The 19411-nt window shown below is 48.7% G+C and overlaps 1 protein-coding gene and 1 pseudogene across 4 annotated transcripts in view; both read left to right on the forward strand.

Moving 5' to 3' along the window:
• Positions 1-19411, forward strand: part of EYA2 (EYA transcriptional coactivator and phosphatase 2) — a 262330-nt gene that overhangs the window by 232777 nt on the left and 10142 nt on the right. For 3 of the 4 annotated variants that reach the window (XM_007446931.1, XM_007446932.1, XM_007446933.1), the window contains 3 exons: positions 11849-11907; positions 17184-17344; positions 18527-18641. In XM_007446931.1, the coding sequence (XP_007446993.1) occupies positions 11849-11907; positions 17184-17344; positions 18527-18641 (335 nt within the window). The remainder of the gene's footprint in view (positions 1-11848; positions 11908-17183; positions 17345-18526; positions 18642-19411) is intronic. The other variant, XM_007446934.1, reaches the window with a different exon arrangement.
• Positions 13791-16399, forward strand: LOC103077220 (40S ribosomal protein SA pseudogene; annotated as a pseudogene).

Consider the following 19411-nt stretch of genomic DNA (forward strand, 5'->3'; position numbering starts at 1 on the left):
GGGGGGGGGGGGGGGCGATGCCATCCATCCTCGTGGCCCCTGCCTGAAGAGGTGAGTGGGGGAAAGCAGGGCAGATTCAGGCGAGGGACAGTCCCGTTCTCGCTTTCCCGTCTTCCCTCGTTCTCAGAGAGCAGGCTCTCGATGTCTGCAACCTCATTATCGTCAAGTGGGGGAAGGGGAGTTTGGGAATGGGAGGGAAGTGTGGGTTATCACATGAAGGGGAAGAACTGTCGGCTCCTAGCAGTCGGGGCCAGGGGTGCCACGTAACCCAGTACTTTGTACAGCCTTGTACAACGAGGAACCATTCCCCGCAAAATGCCAGGGGCACCCCGTTGAGAAACACTGCACCAAGCCCTTGAGAGTAGTCAGTCAGCTGTACCATATTTATGGATCACCTAGCGTACAGCACAATCCAGGCTTCATGTAACTTGCTTTTACTTGAAAAAAAATTTTGTTGTTGTTAAACTTATTAGTGTTTTAGGGGGGAAATGACTAGCACATTATGCCAGTGATTTTATAGGTGATATTGCTTAGGATGAAACTAAGGTTTTATTTTTTGTTTGTTTTATTGGAATATAGTTGATTCACAATGTTGTGTTAGTTTCTGGTGTACAGCAAAGTGATTCAGTTATACATATATATTTTTTCATATTCTTTAACATTATGGTTTATTACAGGATATTGAATATAGTTCCCTGTGCTACACATAAATCCTTGTTGTTTAATTTATATATAGTGGTGTGTATCTGTTAATCCCAAACTCCTAATTTATCCCCCCATTTCCCCTTTGGTGACTACATGTTTGTTTTCTATCAGTATGTCTGTGAGTCTGTTTCTCTTTTGTCAGTAAGTTCATTTGTGTCATATTTTGGATTCCACGTATAAGTGATATCATATGGTATTTGTCTTTCTGTGCCTGACTTACTTCACTTAGTGTGATAATCTCTAGGTCCACCCATGTTGCCGCACCATGTCATTATTTCATTCTTTTTTATGGCTGAGTAGTATTCCATTGTATATATGTACCACATCTTCTTTATCCATTCGTCTGTCGATGGGCATTTAGGTTGCTTCCATGTCTTGGCTGTTGTAAATAGTGCTGCAGTGAACATTGGGGTGCATGTGTCTTTTCAAATTAAGAGTTTTCTCCAATACATGCTCAGGAGTGGGATTGCTGGATCATATGGCAACTCAATTTTTAGTTTTTTAAGGAACCTCCATCGTGTTCTCCATCGTGGCTGCACCAATTTACATTCCCACCAACAGCATAGGAGGGTTCCCTTTTCTCCACACCCTCTCCAGCATTTGTTTTTTGTAGACTCTTTAATTATGGCCACTCGGACCAGTGTGAGATGATCCCTCATTGTAGTTCATGTTTCCCTAATAATTAGAAGCTACGGTTTTAAACGTTTAAAAAGGAAAGTTGATTGAAAGGGGTATGATAGGGTGCATCACAAATAGTAGTGGTGAATATTGTTTGAGAAATTGTCTCAGTGTTATCAATTATGTTTCAGTAATTTAAATCTCTGTGTGATAGAAAATGTGTCTCTTACGGAAGGTCACAGTCAAAACCACTTGAAAGCCAATGCTCTAGAGCCCTAGGGATGTCTGTGTTCTACTCTGCACTGTCCAATACAGTAACCACTGGCCACATGTGGTTACTGAGCACTTGAAATATGGCTAGTGCGACCGAGGCATTGAATTTTCAATTGTATTTAATGTTAAATAATCTTAATGTAATTAGCCACATGTGGCTGGTGGCTGTCCTACTGGACAACATTTACTTCATTGTACACATTGTGGAAAGTTCTATGAGACAGTGAAGCTTTGGAACCCTAAATTTGTAAGACATGACCTACATTTTCAGTTAGGACGGTGATGATAATAATAATAATAATAATAGTAGGGCTTCCCTGGTGGCACAGTGGTTGAGAGTCCGCCTGCCGATGCAGGGGACATGGGTTCGTGCCCCGGTCCGGGAAGATCCCACATGCCGCGGAGCGGCTGGGCTCGTGAGCCATGGCCGCTGAGCCTGCGCGTCCGGAGCCTGTGCTCCGCAACGGGAGAGGCCACAACAGTGAGAGGCCCATGTACCGCAAAAATAATAATAATAATAGTAACAGTAATCACAGCTGACATTTACTGAGTACTTACTAGGTACCAGGCACTGTTTTGTGCAGTTTACATGTATTAACTTGTTTAATCTTCACTATTATTATCCCTATTGTCTCAGTCTGCTCAGGCTCCCATAACAAAACATCACAGACTGTATGGCTTAACACAACAGAAATTAATTTTCTTACCATTCTAGAGGCTAGAAGTCCCAGATTAAGGGGCTGGCAAATGTGGTTTCTGGTGAGAGCTCTCTTCCTGGCTTGTAGAGGCCACCTTCTCACTGTGTCTCCACATGGCCTTTCCTCAGTGTGTGTACAAGGAGAGGGAGAGAGAAAGGGAGAGAAAAAGCATGTGCTAGCCAGCTCTGCTGTCTCTTTTTATTAGGACACCAATCCTATCAGATCAGGGCGCCACCCTTATGACCTCACATAACCTTAATTACTTCCTTAGAGGCCCCCTCTCCAAATACAGCCTCCTGAGTGTTTGTGCTTCCACATATGAATTTGGGGAGGACACAGACAGTCCATAACACCCATTTTACAAATGAAGAAACTGAGGCACAGAGAGGTTAAGCAAACAGCCCAAAGTCACACAGTTGGCAGTGGCAGTATTCAGACCCAGGCAACCTGGCTCCAGGGCCCTTGCACTTATCCACTGTGCTGTGCTGCCTCCCCCAGGAGAACAATTGCCATCTGGCTGAGAAAGAAGATTCCCAACAGGAAATCTAGACTCTACAGTGCTGTAGACAGTGGGTTCTAAGGGAAAAGGAGAGCAGGGAGGATTGGTGCAGCCAGGAAGCCTGGAGGAAGATGAGCAAGGTCTGACAGCAAGAGGAGGAGAAATTCCCAGTGTAAACGAAGAAGACAAAGATGAAAAACTCCTCCGTGAATTATCATGTCATCTTCACACCATATATGCAAAACAAAAGTCACACAAATAACAGCAACCTAAACCAGACTAAACTACTACAGCACCTTCTCTTCCCCCCTGCAAGGGGAACAAAGCAGTAAACAAAGAATCTGAATGCATTTCTAGAAAGAAGGATGTGGACTGAGGTTGGAGCCGAGTGGGGGGCACAGGTGAGAATAATAAACCCATTCACAGCGACAGCTGACATGTCCTGAGAGCTCACTGTGTGCCAGGCAGTGCCCGAAGGGCTCACCTGCATGCCTTCATTTAACCTTTCCAACAGTAACAGGAGGTAGATACTGTTACGTATCCCCATTTCAGAGATGGGAAAACTGAGGCACGGAGAGGTTAACTTGCCCAGGGCTGCACGGAGAGGTATTGAGCTCTTACCCTGTGCCAAGCATCACACGTGCATTTTCTCACTGAAATCTCACAAGTACCATGGAAAGGGAGATTTTTTTTTTTTTTAATCTCTATTTTACATATGAAGAATGAAGCCCAGGGAGGTCATTTTTCAAGGGTCACAGAGCTAGTAAGAGTAGAGTGGAGATCTGATCCCAGGCCAAGCTGACTTCTAGGCTGGGACGTTTATCTTTCATGGAAGATACAATTATGTATTGATTGATTGATTGATTGCTGCGTTGGGTCTTAGTTGCTGTGCGCGGGCTTTCTCTCGTTGCCCCGAGCGGGGGCTACTCTTTGTTGCAGTGTGTGGGCTTCTCATTGCAGTGGCTTCTCTTGTTGTGGAGCACGGGCTCTAGACACGCAGGTGCGGTAGTTGTGGCTTGCGGGCCCTAGAGCGCAGGCTCAGTAGTTGTGGCGTACGGGCTTAGTTGCTCTGCGGCATGTGGGATCTTCCCAGACCAGGGATGGAACCCTTGTCCCCTGCATTGGCAGGTGGATTCTTAACCGCTGTGCCACCAGGGAAGTCCCAAAGGTACAGTTTTGAGATGAACAGTGAATTGGAGAAGGAATACGGGTCCACAGAGTGGATGGAAGAAAAGAGGCCTTCATAAGAAACAAGATCAACCTAAAGGTTTTGACAGAAGGTATCCCTGGCCCGAATCAGGCGTGGCCAGGCTGGAGGGTGGGCTGGAGGGGGAGCGTTTCAAGATGCTGCCAGAGCTTTGGGAAGGATCATGCTGGAGGGACTCAGAAGTGGCTGGAATCTGGGCAGGCCGTGGCTGCCTGCCTGACACCTGGGCCTGATTGCTGAACGTCTGATTTACGGTTCTGCAGGAGCTGTCAGGGAGAATAATATTTCACCGTGTCAGCTCTGAGCTGCTCTCCAAGACGTCCTGCCCAACTGACCATTAATGCAACACAGGCCACAGCCTGTTTAGTGCTCTTCAGATAAGTTAAACATTTAAACAACACGAGAAAGACAGCCCAGGTTTCCCTCCCAGGGTGCAGGCCCCTCTCTGGCTAGTCTACAGGCAGCATTAAGCACTCTCACTTTTAAAATATACCTGCCTTGAAGGAGGAGTGGGCAGGGAGTCCATCTGGGCTTGGATGAGAGTCATTTTTCTAAGGCAAATTTGTCAACAATTTCCTTTCTACATTCGTGTCTCCAGGCAGCCAAGGACAGAAAGTAATGGGATCAGACCACAGCAGAGCAGGTTGGGAAAACCCCGGCTGTCACCAGCATAATCAGAACGGATTTTGATGGGTATTTGTCACCAGGCTTACTGTTCAGAAACAAGCAAGGATGAGAATACTAAGGATCAAAACCTATGGGGTGCTTAGGGCTTCCCTGGTGGCGCAGTGGTTGAGAGTCCGCCTGCCGATGCAGGGGACGCGGGTTCGTGCCCCGGTCCGGGAAGATCCCACGTGCTGCGGAGCGGCTGGGCCCGTGAGCCATGGCCGCTGAGCCTGCGCATCCGGAGCCTGTGCTCTGCAAAGGGAGAGGCCACAACAGTGAGAGGCCCGTGTACCGCAAAAAAAAAAAAACCTATGGGGTGCAGGCAAAGGCTGATCCAGACAGCCAAGGGAGAGGCACAACAGTGAGAGGCCCGTGTACCGCAAAAAAAAAAAAACCTATGGGGTGCAGGCAAAGGCTGATCCAGACAGCCTTAAATTACATTTATTAGAAAACCAGGAAAATTAATAAGAACTGGTAATTGAAAAGGTCATTAAGGTAGAAAGCCTTTGGCAAAAGCATGAGCAAGAAAAAAAAGAGGGAGAAGAAGAGATCAGTAACCACCACCCAGAATGAAAGGGTGGACATCACAGATTCAGGGCAGATCCTTTTTTTTTTAAATCATGAGAATACCATGAGCAATATTGTTCCAATGAACTTGAAAACCTGGATGAAGTTGACGCTTTTCAGAAAGATGTAAATTATCAAAATTAACCCAAGGGGAAATGTTTTAAATAAATAAACCAGTGACCATGAGAAACTGAAATCGTAGTTAAAGGTGTACAACTCTAACAAAGGCACCAGGTCCATCTCATTTTAAACAAGAGTTCCACCAAACATTCAAGGAAAGGATAAATAAATCCAAACCTGCACAAACTGCAGAGCAAAGAAAAGGTGGGATGCTCTCTCATGCATTTCAGGAGACTGTTACCTTGAAACTAAATCTGGACTTGGAGCACATGACAAAAGGATAAATCACTGTCATCACTGATGAAAGATGGGACGCTCCTGCAATCCCACAGATACCTTCACCCAGGCCCTGTGACCCTTTATGTGAGTTCCACTTGGCCCTGTCTGAGCTTCAGTTTCCACACTGGTGAAAGGAGTGGTCTGGACTATAATCGGTATCATTTATTAGGCCAGCCACGTGCCTCATTACACACCTGCAAGTGGATGCATTACCCATATTTCATAATGTTTTAAAAATCCAGGACTTCCCTGGTGGCACGGTGGTTAAGACTCCGTGCTCCCAATGCAGGGGGCCTGGGTTTGATCCCTGGCCAGGGAACTAGATCCCACATGCATGCCGCAGCTAAGGAGCCGGCAGGCCGCAGCTAAGGAGCCCATGAGCCACAGCTAAGGAGCCTACCACAACTAAGGAGTCTGCCTGCTGCAACTAAGACCTGGCACAACCAAATAAATAAATTTTTTTTTTTAAATCCTGGAGACCTTGGTCTGTTGCCCAAGAGGACCCAGAAGCAATGACACTCCTGCAGCAACTAGCACATCCAGCATCCAGATCTTGGCTTCAAAACACCATTTTCCAGTGAAAGGAACCAGGGCTCCTTGGAGAAGTGACTGATTCTAGGGCTGGGACAGAGAAGTTACATGATAAACAAGGAGCATCTTATAGTACCAAACACAGCCCCCCCTAAGGTCATAGTTTGCCACCCTCTGGTGTAGGTGGCAGGTAATGATGACTCGGACCACGGTGGGAACAGCAGAGGAGCCTCTCTTTTCCGGGGACACAAGAAGTACCTTGAGGACAAGAGTCAGGTTGGTCCCGAAACCTCCCCTCTCTTGACCCAAGCATCCTCTGATGTTGTTCCGGGCCCACGGGAGGCATTTTTATAAGTTAGTCTTAGGATGGATGGATCTTTGCCAGCACAGGCTCTGGAGGCAGACAGCCTCCTGGGCTCCTCCTCGCCTTCATTTTATGGCCTCGGAAGTTTTCTGGGGTGACAAAGTACCCGGACTGGGTGACTTAAACAACAGAAGCTTCCTGTCCTGCAGGCCTTGAGACCGGAAGTTCAAGATCAAGATGTCGGCAGGGTTGGCTCCTTCTGAAGGCTCTGAGGGGGAACCTGCTCCTTGCCCCTCTCTCCTACCTTCTCCAAGGCATTCCTTGGCTTGTAGACCTATCACCCCACCTCTGCCCTCACAGTCACATGATGTTCTCCCTGTGTGCACATCTGTCTCTGTGTCCAGATTTCCCTTTTGTATCAGGACATCAGTCATACTGGATTAGGACCCACCCTCACGACCCCATCTTCGCTTGATCATCAGTGAAGACCCTCTTTCCAAATAAGGTCACATTCCCGGGTACTGGGGTTAGGACTGCAACATCTTTTGAGGGGACACAGTTCAGCTCATAACAGGCCTGTTCCTATACTTCTCTCATTTTCTCCTGTGTAAGATGAATGACAGTAGTGTCGCCGTTAATCTATGTGAAGTGCTGAGCACAGACCCCGGCATATTGGGAGCCAGTCAGAGGCTATATATCGCTGGCCTCTGTCCTCCAGTGTTGGATCCTGCTTTCTCCTCTCCTCAGGGAGATACTTTATTTTTCAAAAGCAATATATGTCCATATTCTCCTTGTAAAGGAAGGAGGGAAGGAAGGAAACAGGGAGGGAGGGAGGGAGAAAGGAAGGAAAGGAAAGAAAGCATTTCAGTAAGGTTAAAGCCTCCTTTGACGACTAACCCAACGCCAGTGCCTTCCCAGATGGAATTACTGTTCCCAGTCAGATGTGTGAGCATCCAGATCTTTCTATTTCCATTTATGTATATGGATACATTCATATATAACACCTTGTTTTTAATTGGTTTTTTTTTAATTGGTTTTTATAAATATTGACATGTGTGATACTGGATGTCTCATTCTCCAGTCTGCTGCTTTTTGCACTGTAGGATGTCTTGGAAACATTTCCATGTGCTAACATAACTATCTCCCTCTTTCTTCTGAGCTGCCGGGTAGGATTCCCTTGAATGGATATACCACAGTTCATTCCACCTTGATCCAATCGAGGGAACTGCAGGTGTTTGCAGTTTCTCACTGGGATGCTGGACATCCTTGCACAAGACTCTTTGCAGTTGTTTCTCTGGGTCAGAAAGTGTCAATTCCTCAGCCCCACTGCGCCTCACCAATGCTAAGGCCACAGGAACCCATCCTCTGTCTTGGGCGGGTGGTCCCGCTCAGACACACCCGCCCCCGTGATAGTCACACTCTGACTCCAGAGAGGCCAGAAGCACCCTGGGCCGTGAGAAGCTGGCATCCTTTGAGAGGCCTGCCCCCCGTGCAGCACAGTTGAGGGGCATATGATCCTCTGCCCCCAGGGCCCAGCCCCATCTTCGTGTCCTCCGCTTTGTCCCACTCCCCTCGGAGCTGGCTCAGCGGGTAACTCAATCCAGGTCAGCTGGTGGAGTATGAGGTAGTGTCTAGCTGAGCGTCATGGTATTTTATTAAGCCCGAAATGTGATCGCTACTGTTGTCACACTTTAGCAGCCCCGACAATCCCCTCGCAAATGAGAAAAACAGAGCCTCCCCACATACCTTTCCCCTGACATCAGGGAAAGCACAGGGAACCCTGCCCAGGGGCCTGAGCCCTGGTGACCCCCCAGAGCAGCTTTCAAGCTTGGTGGGGGGGGCCTGGGGGCCACGGGGAGGTGTTTTTCCAATTTCAGGCAAAGCAATGGACTGGGGGGAAATCTGCTATTAATTTTTCCTCGGTGCCTGGGTCTCCAAAGTCAGCACTGGCTTTTAAATACAGTTTTCATTAACCTGTTAGGATTGCTGGCCCTGGGATCCTTCCATGTATATGAGATTGCTCTGGATCAGAGGTTTCAAACTAGGATGCCCACAGGGGCCAAGTAAGCAGGTAAGGTACAGTGAGGAAAACCCAGTAAAGGCTGCAGAGGAGTGTCAAGGCTAAGGATTCTCAGGATAGAATGCAAGCCCTGCGTTGCCAGAGCGTGTAAATTCTCAAAGTAGCTGAAAATCTAGAGAGACAGAGAGGGAGAACAAGAAGAGCGAGAAGGGATGGAGGAAAGGGGGAGAGAGAGAGATGGCTGTTGTTCCAAAAAATGTTTTAATGTTTTAAGCACATTTTGGGCTAAATGAGATTGTCTCCAGGCCAGCTTGCAAGCTCTTCCTTAATTGAACCTATCAACACAGCAGAGAAATTGTCAACCTCGTTTCTTTATCCCTGCAGAGCTGCACTGTCCAATAGAATGTTCTGCAATGATGGAAAACGTGCACCATCCAGTATGGTAGCCATTGGCTCCATTTGGCTATTGAGCACTTGAAATAGGCCTATGGAACTGAATTTTCTATTTTGTTTAACTTTAATTGAATCTAACTATAAAGAACCACATGTGGCTAACCTCTACTGTCTTAGATAATGTGACTATCGACTCTTCCAGTTGGGGCGTACCATCGTGCTCAACTATTTTAGGAAAGGACACACCCTCTCAGGGAGGGGGATCAATTACACCACCAAGACATTAGAATCCTGGGTGCATGGAAAGAAAGGAAATACGGAATACAGCAGAAAAGGTTTAGGTGTAAACCAGATGTCCGCTCACTCAAGGATGGTCACTCAGTGCCCCCTACCTAGTTTTTTTCCAGTACTATCCAAGGAGTTTCTCAGTTGGGGTCACCACTGAGCATCTGCCATGTTCTTTGCCCTCTGCTCTGGCTACCATTTTCCCATGGCTGACCCCTAGGAAGCCTCTGGGTAGACCTCCCTGCTGTCAGACCTGTAAGAGCACACCGTTGCCCACGCCTGGGCACTGTGCCAGGCCCACACACACGTGAGGTGCCATGCAGCAGGACCCTGAGTCCTACTTTGTCACTGCTACAGAGCTGTGGGAAAAGTGTGCCAGGGACTCTGGAAACAAACCTCTTTCCAATCCAGAGGATCCAGCAAACCGCCTTCCAGTCCAAAGCTCATTCAGGGGGGCCAGAGAGGGATCAGCAGCCACACCACCCCTTCTTCCAGGTTCCAACCTTGATCCCCACAAAGCAGCCCAGGCTGCCCCAAATGCCACTGTCCCCACCTGCTCTAACCCCACACCTCCATAACAACTAAGTTATCTCTGTATATCTTTAAAAAGTTATACAGAGGGAAGGTGGTCCCATCATCCCCCAGCAAAACTCTTGTTCTCAGAGATAAACTCAAGCCTCTTCCTTCTGTAAAAAGAGATCTGCTCAAAATGTTGACAACACCATTTTTTTCCCCAGCTTCTCTCCTCCCATCAAGGGCCCAGAGATGTTACAACCAGTTTTTCTCTCAGAGGCCAAGTTCAAAGTTCCACATGCATCTTCCTCTCTCTAGCAGTCTTTGCGAGGAGATATCTGCCCCCTGAAATTGTCTTGCAAACCAAAACATGGATGTTTACAAATCTTAACACAGTAATCAAAACTAACATTTATGTAGCCAGACCCTTCTCCTCTCGTCAACCTTGTGAAGCAGGTTCTGTTATTATCTCCATTTGCCAAACTGATCTCTGAGATTTGGGGTGGTTAAGTCACTTGCTCAAGTGGTTGGATCCAGGATCCCAACCCAGGCGATCCGATTCCAGAGCCTGAGCTCTAACCAGTACCGTCGGGGGGCAGGCACAGCGTGCTCACGATTTTTGCCTTATGGACCGATCATCTGAATGGACTTTCTGATGGAGGCAGAGTTCACAGGCTTCCTGGGGGGCTGTTGCATCACTTGCCTCTTGGTTGCAAAATGACAGAAATCCATCTCCACTCACGTAAATGGAAAAGTCCGTGTATTCGTCTCCTCCGGCTGCTGTACCAAATTACCACACACTTAGTGGCTTAAAACAACACAGTTCTGGAGATCAATGTCCAAAATCAGTTTCACTGGGCTGAAGATGTTGGCAGAGCTGGTCTCTTCTGGAGGCTTTGAAGGGAGAATATGTTTCTTCGCCATTCTCGGCTTCTGGTGGCCGCCTGTATTTCTTGGCTTGCGGCCTCGGCCTTCATCTTCAAAGCACCTCACTCCAGTTCCCTTCTCCTCTTTGTCGTCAAATACCCCTCTGCCTCTTACTTACAAGGACCCTTGTAATTATATTTGGGGTCCACCTGGAAAATCCAGGATAATCTCCCCATCTCAAGATCTTTAACTTAATCACATCTGCAAAGTTCCTTTTTCTGTATACGTTTCCTGAGATTAGGACAGGGCTGTTTTGCAGGGCTATCATTCAGCCTGCCATGGTAGTCAGGGTGGCCTTGTCTCAGTTGGGGCTGGATCCAGAGAAGCAAACAATGTGATCTGATCAGGGCCTCCTCCCTCTCTCCAACTTCCAGACCTACTTTCCTCTAACAGCCCCAGGCTTCATCTCACCATCCAGCAGCTCTAGGGAAAGGAGAGCTCCTCTTTCCCAAAAGTCCCAGGGCTGGTTCTCATTGGTCCAGCTGAGGCCACACACTCATCTCTGAAGTCATCACTGTGGCCAGAGGGACCCTGGGTCTCTCTGATTGGTTGAGCCTGGGTCATGTGCCCACCTACATCATCCCTTCCCCTCAGTCTTAACTCCCATGTGTTACGGTATTTCTCCAAAGAGAACTGAGAGATGTATGGGTGGTGGAAAGCAGCATGTTATTGGAGTCCATTGAATGGCGAACCCTTGGAATGGTGCCTGGCACATAGTAATGCTTGATAAATGATGGTCACAGATCGTGGGACACAGAGGGGGACTTGGGCAGGGGGTACCTCCTGAAGCTAATGCTTGAAGAATCCAAGGTTCACTAAGCAGATGAAAGCAGAAGAGCATTCCAAGCAGAGGAAACACTTTGAATAGTGAGAGCCTTCCACCGTATGGCCATGGTAACCATAGGTCCTAGTGTACCTGGGGGCAGAGGGAGATAGGTCCTATTTTGTGCCTGTCCTCCTAATGTAACGTTGATAGCAGCCCCCTTTACATTGCAAAATTATCTAGGTTTGCATGATAAATTATACGGTCACCACCACCCCTTATAGCCAAAGGCAAAAGAGGATGAGACTTAGCCCAAGGTCACCTGACCTTTAGCGGCAAAGTTTGGACTAGAATTCAGGACTCTGACTCCCAGTTCAGTGCTCCTTCACCCCCTCAGCTTATGAAACCAACTCTTAAAGGCTGCATCAGCTTCACCAGTCACATTTCTCCCTTTTTCTCTTCTTGCCAAATTCTCTACAGGACTGTGACCAGATCCACGTGGACGATGTCTCATCCGATGACAATGGGCAAGATTTAAGGTAGGAATTTGGGGAGTCAATCAAAAATGCCCCTTTTGATTGGTTATCAAGCTTGCCTTTCACTAGGAAGCAGAGAGGAGGGACGGGCTGGTCATCAGGGCAAGGTGGCCTGCCCTCAGCCCGAGCTGGGACCGGTGTCTCTCTGAACTCCAAAATCACAACCCTGGGCTTCCCTGGTGGCGCACTGGTTGAGAGTCCGCCTGCCGATGCAGGGGACACGGGTTCGTGCCCTGGTCCGGGGGGATCCCGCGTGCCGTGGAGCGGCTGGGCCCGTGAGCCATGGCCACTGAGCCTGCACACCCAGAGCCTGTGCTCCGCGGCGGGAGAGGCCACAGCGGTGAGAGGCCCGCGTACCGCAAAAAAAAAATCACAACCCTGTCCCCCACCCTGCAGCCTGCTCTGCATCATCTCGAATCACTGAGGCTGAGCTTTTCTGCGGATCCTCTGTGACTCTGCTTATGTTTCTCTCTCTGTGGGTTTTTCCCTGCTTACTAGAGTAATGTATGCACATTGTAAAAAATATCACACACCACCTCTGATCTTGTCTCCCAGAATCACCACCATGAAGAGTCTGGTAAACCTTTTTCCAAGGTTTGACTGCACTCACTAACATACATACGTTATTTAATGTAAAACTGATATAGTCGACACTCAAAAAAATATTTCTTGAGTGAGTAAGTGGTATGTCTGACTTCTAGGGGAAAACACTCCTAGGACATGAATTCCAGAAATAAGGTACCTAGCTGCTCAAAATGAGACAGCTTTCAGAAGAATGTGGCTGGAATGTTCCAAGCCTGCCCATTATAAAAACGGAACCCTAGTTATTAAGCTGTGCTTATAAAAATGATCACTATTCAACGCCTCTAGGCCCATCAAAAATATTATGAGACCAAATAACGTTTTGCCTGTGAGCCATTCGTGGTAACTTAGTGTTTGCTTCCTAGGTGTGTCTTCCAACTTACTCAAAAAAAAGAAACCAAAGTTTCTGTTCCTGAGCCCTGCAAGTCTTTTCAAAGCCCAGCACAATTAGAAGTGATAGCTGGGCATCGCCTGCTTCATTTTAATTAGCCATTCAGAAAATCCCTTCTGCAATCAGGCCTGGCAAGGAGCACGGCTCCACTGCCAGCCAGGACTGCTTAATTTGTGGAGTAAATAAACCCCAGGTCAAGGCTAATTGTGTCCTTTTCATGAAGTCATCCCAGGGAACCACTCTCCCTTTCAAGGCAGTGAGTAACCAGTGTTCTGTTTTTATCGTTTCCCCTGTAGTTGGCTGGCTTGGAATTTAGAGCAATGTCCCTCTGAACCCTGATTCATGCTGAGTTGTTTGGTACCTCATTTCAAGAATCCACGATCCAAGGGTGTTTTTTTTCCCACGAGAAGCCAAATTCCCCATTTGTTCATTCAAGAAATATCTATTAAGCACATACTGCGTGCTAGGCAACAACTATCAAATGCCCCTTGTTTTGTTTTGTTTTGTTTTCAGTTAACAGTAAAAATCAGCAGTGGTAACACCCTTACTTTGCACCATGCCCTGTTCCATTTGCTCTATGTGACTTAACTCACTGCATCTTCACAGTAACCCTAGGAAATAGTTGCTCTTATCATCATCATCGTTTTGCACTTGGGGAGTGGGAGGCACAGAGAGGTTCAGTAAACTGCCCAACCTCGCACAGCTGGTAAATGGATGAGGCAGGATTCACGGACACCCTTCCCTGCCCTCCACCTCTTAGCAGAACGTCCAGGCATCTCCCCAGGTATCCTGAGTTTACAGAGTCAGTGTTCTTTTTCAAGAATAAATTCTCTAGCCTTTCTGCACCACCCAGGGAGGGGTCCATAAGGCATTGTTCTAGATTCCCATCATTACTTAAAGGGAAATTTCCACAATGTCCGGAGTCCTTGATGTCCTGCAAGTGAAAAAGGAGGATGTCCTTGTCAAATTCTTTGCAGCAGGAACCCACTTGGGAGGCACCAACCTTGACTTCCAAATGGATCGGTCCATCTACAGAAGGAAAAGTGACAGCATCTACATCATAAATCTGAAGAGAACAGGGGAGAAGCTTCTGCCGGCAGCTTGTGCCATGGTTGCCACCGAAAACCCAGCCGATGTCAGTGTCATGTCCTCCAGAAGACTGACCGGTGAGCTGTGCTGAAGTTTGTCGCTGCCGCCGGAGCTAATTCTATTTCTGGCTGTTTCACTCCTGGAACCTTCACTTACCAGATCCAGGCAGCCTTCCAGGCGCCACGACTTCTGGTGGTTACTGATTCCAGCGCTGACCACCAGCCTCTCCCAGAGGCTCTCGTGTTAACCTGCCTACCATTGCTGTGTGTAGCAGACTCTCCTCTGTGCCGTCCCTACAACAACAAGGGAGCTTCCCCAGCGGGTCTGACACGGTGGATGCTGGCCTGGGATGTCCTGCGCATGCGTGGTACCATCTCCCGTGAGCACCTGGGGAGGTCATGCCTGATCTCTGCTTCTCCAGGGATCCAGAAGAGCCTGAAAAGGAAGAGCAGGCCGCTGCTGAAAAGGCTGTAACCCTGGAGCAACGTCGGGGTGAATGGATGCTCCAGCTCCCAAGTTCACTGCCACTCAACCCGAGGTCGCAGACCAGTCTGAAGGCTCACAGATGCCCTCTGTGCCTGCCTGGTGGCTCCCTACTGAAGACTGCGGAGTTCAGGCCACTGGTTGGAGAGGCACAACCACTGAGTGGTCCGAAGCTGTTCTCCCAAAGACTCTTAAACAGAAAATGGAAATGAGGTTGATGGAAAATAAAATTTCTTTAAAAAAGGAAAAGCAGAAGACATTCTCTAGCAAGATGGGAATCTTGACAGTAGAGAGGAAGGAGCACGTGTCAGTTTAAAGTGTGGCTTCTGGAAATGAGGGGCCGTGATGGGATAAAGTCACATAGCCCCTTTCTCGTCAGGATAAGAATGTGCTAGAAAAGGGCCCAGCACAGTGAGTAGTCCTTGCTAAAGGGCTCTCTGCCCCTACGATTAGACGTTGTCTGCTCCCTTTTACTAGTTGGGGATATTTTATTCCTTTTTAGCCCCTGGTCACCGCCACCCAAGGGAGGGACTGAGAAGAAAGCAGCAGCAACATGTCTGTGTAATAAACCCACTGGCATCTTTCGTGGGAAAGAGGAGGTTATCATGCAAACAAGTTATTAGAACGGTCATATCTTATTCTCCATGCATCTTTTTAATTTCTTTTTTTTAATAACCTTCTCAAGATCTCAGAAGTTATGGTGTCAAATACCACAATGTCAAGCTAGTGGTCAAACAAGTTAATTACACACAACCTGTATTTTTATTTTATTGTATTGTATTTTTTTTTTTTTTGGCCACGCCACGAGACACGCGGGATCTTAGTTCCCCAACCAGGGATTGAACCCTTGCCCTCGGCAGTGAAAGCGCAGAATCCTAACCACTGGACCGCCAGGGAAGTCCCCAACTTTTAAACTTGAGTAATTCAGTAAAGAGCAGAGAAGAAACTGTGATCACCCCTGTTCCCACCATCTCCAACTCACCACTTTCTGACATTATGAGTTACTTGCTTCCAATTTTATACACATGCACACTCACACAAATGTCTGTGAAAAATGACCCAGGTGAATGTGTGTGTGTGTTTATGGACATATGGGCAAAAATTTGAAGACATCTAAAGAACTTCTGTCAGCCTGTTGGTATCTCTCTCTGACTGTCTACCTAGCCTGCTCTGGAGGGAATGCCAGAGTCTACGTTTGAGGCCTTTGGGATTAAGTCACCTGGGTCAGTGCCCTCCTGGCCCATCTGCCCCAGTGAGCCCACGTGGTAAAATCTGCTGTTGAGTTTGAGGCATCACTCAAGGCGTTTCTGTGGATCCTGCAGGGGTTTTGTTGTCACCAGTTCGATATTCAGGCTGTCAGGCTGAGCCCCAGGCACAGAATGGTGCGGGACGGCACATGGGCATCAGGACATCACGTGGCCCACAGGGAGAATGACCCAGCGCTTCACGGTTTTCAAATTCCCTTTTATCTGCTGCAGCAGTGGCGTTAAACCGGGGATACCTAAGATACAATTTCCTAGGGCTGTTTCATCCCTAGTGCATCACATCTTTTTAAAAAATACAATATCTTTCTCCACCCTTAAACTCATCACAGAAAATCCAGAAACAATAAAATAACGCAAAGAGAAAAAAAAGTCAGCTGAACCCACCCCCCAAGAGGCCGTGGTATACCACGCTGACCTGCTCCCCCGCCCCAGGCTTTTTCTGTTCGAAGAGACTTTCACTTTTGAAGTTTTGGGTCCACACATCCCTTGTCACGCTCTGGTTTTGCCTTGCAACAGGCCTGTGGTTTTGCAAACCTGTACCAAGCTTCCAGTGGAGGGAAAGAAAATGGTGTTCCGTGGAGAGCTAGGGCTTTCGTTCTCACGCTCTAGCTGCCGTAGGTGGTCGATCGCCCACGCTTTCCCCTTCTGGTTCCCAGCTGCCGCTTCTGTCATTAACCTCACATGACACTCTGACTTGTCCCCAGACCACGCTTCATGCTGATGGAGGGTTATGTCCGCAAAGCACCAGCAATCTACTCTGCTTAATTTAACAGATAAAAAAATTGCCATAGGGAATTTCTTTTTTTTTTTTTTTTTTGCTGGCCACGCCCTGCGACACGCAGGATCTTAGTTCTCGGACCAGGGATTGAACCCATGCCCCCTGCATTGGGAGCGCAGAGTCTTAACCACTGGACTGCCAGCGAAGTCCCCAACACAGGGAATGTCTGTAGAAAGATACAGAGATGCTCACAGAATAGGAGGAAAAGGTCAGCAGTCAGGGCTTATGGGGCATGTGAAGCAGAGCAGGTTTGGGGATCAGAGCGGCAGAAACTAACTGGCATATTCTTCTGGACGCTTCTCTCAGGATGAACCAAGGCCAACCATTTTTTGGAGTTGCCTTCCAGCTTCAGATTCTAAAGGGGGAGAGAGGGAGGCTTTCCCCAGCTTGGCCACTGCATGCAGGGGACAGAACGGCTGCCCCCCAAAAATAGAGATGCTCTTTGGTACCAAAAGAAAGGAGAATGGATGCTGACTAGGCAAGAGCAAAGGATGCCACCGTTGTTTGGGAAGTTAATAAAAACTATGATCCTGCTTCTCCCAGAACGTACATACCCACGGCACCCTCGAACATTCGGGGACATCGTGGGTGCCCCAAACCCCACCCCGTGGGTCTCCTGGTGAAGAGCTCCCACCTCCCCGACATTAACACTGTCTCTTCTCCCACCCCCTGCCCTCTTCCGTCTCCACAGCACCTACAACTTCTCCGCTGATGGCTTCCACAGTTCGGCCCCGGGGGCCAACTTGTGCCTGGGCTCTGGCGTGCACGGCGGCGTGGACTGGATGAGGAAGCTGGCCTTCCGCTACCGGCGAGTGAAGGAGATGTACAACACCTACAAGAACAACGTCGGCGGTGAGTGGGTCGGGGAGAGGGTCGTCCACAGCGGTCAGAGGGTCTGCCTGTGCTCCAGGCGCAACCCCTGGACCAAGGGAAATTCATCAAGGATGGATGCTGTCACTCTCATCCCACCTGCCCTGTGCCAGGTACTGCTCTGAGAAGCTTATTATAAGTCCTAGCTCACTCAGCGTCACCCTTGTGACGCCCTCTGGAAGAGGGCACTAAGATTTCCTTTTCCTCACTTTAGGGGGGCGGGGCGGGGGCGGGGCTGGGAAGCTGAGGACGGGATGGGGCACCTTGCCCATGATTACACCCCCCACCCCCGCCGTGGTTCTCCACGTGTGGTCTTTGGACCAGCAGCAGCAGCATCACCTGGGGACTTGCTGGAAATGCAGATCCTCTGGCCCCACCTCAGACCTGTCGCACCTGAAGCTCTGAGGTGGGCTCGGCGCTCTGTGGCTTAACTTGCCCTCCAGGTGATTCTGATGCTCACTGGAATTCGAGGGCCACCGGCTTCAGCCCTCACTACTCAGACGGCGGCCCGTGGGAGCAGCCACATGAGCGTCACCTGGGAGCTTGTTAGAAATGTAGACGCTCAGGCCCCTCCCCAGGTGACTAAGCCAGACCTGCGTTTTTTAACAAGATTCCCAGGCGGTTTGTGGAAACACTGGTTCTCAGACTTGGCTCATATTGAAACCCCTTGAGGAGTTTCCAGTTTTTGGCCTGGCTGCTGCCTGGCATCAGGACTCATAGAGCTCCCTGGTGACTCTACTATGTAGCCAAGGTGAAAGCCACCAGCTTCAGTGGCACGAGAGCACTGGCTGTCACACTGAACAGATGTCTGGAAGGGCTGAAGGGAGGGTTGGCTCGGTAGTGACGCTGTTTCTGGAATTCTCTAGGCCGCTGGCTCTTAACAGGTGATGCCGCCTCCTCCCCACCCAGGAGGCATTTGGGGATGTTTCTGATTATCACAAGGTCTCTAACCAGCTACTGGCCAGTAAAGGGAAGAGGTCTGAGTAGGCAGCTACTCGACTCCATTGACTGATCCAATCAATCTCAAAATAAAATTAAGGTCACTGGATTGAAGTTGACCTTGGGTGTCATCTGATCTGAAACCTAGACTCACCTTCCCTAACCCTACTCCCCCCAGCCCTTTGAAATGACAGCAACTATGATTTTTATTTGCTTTGTCCGTAGGCTTGATAGGAGCTCCCAAAAGAGAGACATGGCTACAGCTCAGAGCCGAGCTGGAAGCTCTGACGGACCTCTGGCTGACCCACTCCCTGAAGGCACTAAACCTCATCAATTCCCGGTAGGTGGGAGCCCCCGTTTTCCTTTGCGCCGCTGAACTTTCTCCCATTCGAGGGTGGTAGCCCCTCCATTTCCACGCCTGGGAGAATTGGACCCCCAAATTCTCCCCTGCACACCTTCCAGACATTTGATAAAGCTGGGGTGTACAAGGCACCATGGACACCTTGTCCCTCAGATGTGCAGATAGTTGCAGAGACTGATAGGGGGCCAGCAGAGCTAAAGACCTTTGTACGTAGGTCCGTCGTCCCATCCGCTCTTGCCCACAACACCCTCCAGCCACAACATCACCCTGTGAAAACCATTTTATAGGATCACACAGATCATCTGGCGGGCTCTTAGTGAGGTCAGGAGGGCCCAGTTTCATTCTAGACCTCCCACTAAATTGCCTCTTGCTCTTAAATAAGATCACCTGGGCCAGAAAACAGATTACTCCCCTGCAGCATCAGAATTCTTGTGACCCAACAGATGAATGGTCACAAAATGGCAGCTCATGAGCTGAATCCATCCTGCTGATGTGTTTTGTTTGATACACACTTTATCCCAAAGACTGGGAAAGTTAATCCGTAGCTGCAGGTTTTGAGGATCTTGGAAAACGTCAGAACTGGCATGTGCTCTGCAGTTTACCCCAGTCCTCACCTCTCCCTGTTGTCCTACACTTGTTCCATGTCACTCATGCACATTGCCAATAGGTCCCTGCAGCTACTTTAGTGTGTGGCCCTTGCAATAAATTAAGAATATTTCTGGCTGCATTGGGTCTTCGTGGCTGTGCAC

The sequence above is a fragment of the Lipotes vexillifer genome, unplaced genomic scaffold (genome assembly GCF_000442215.2).
Source record: "Lipotes vexillifer unplaced genomic scaffold, Lipotes_vexillifer_v1.1 scaffold565, whole genome shotgun sequence".
Classification (NCBI taxonomy): Eukaryota; Metazoa; Chordata; class Mammalia; order Artiodactyla; family Lipotidae; genus Lipotes; species Lipotes vexillifer.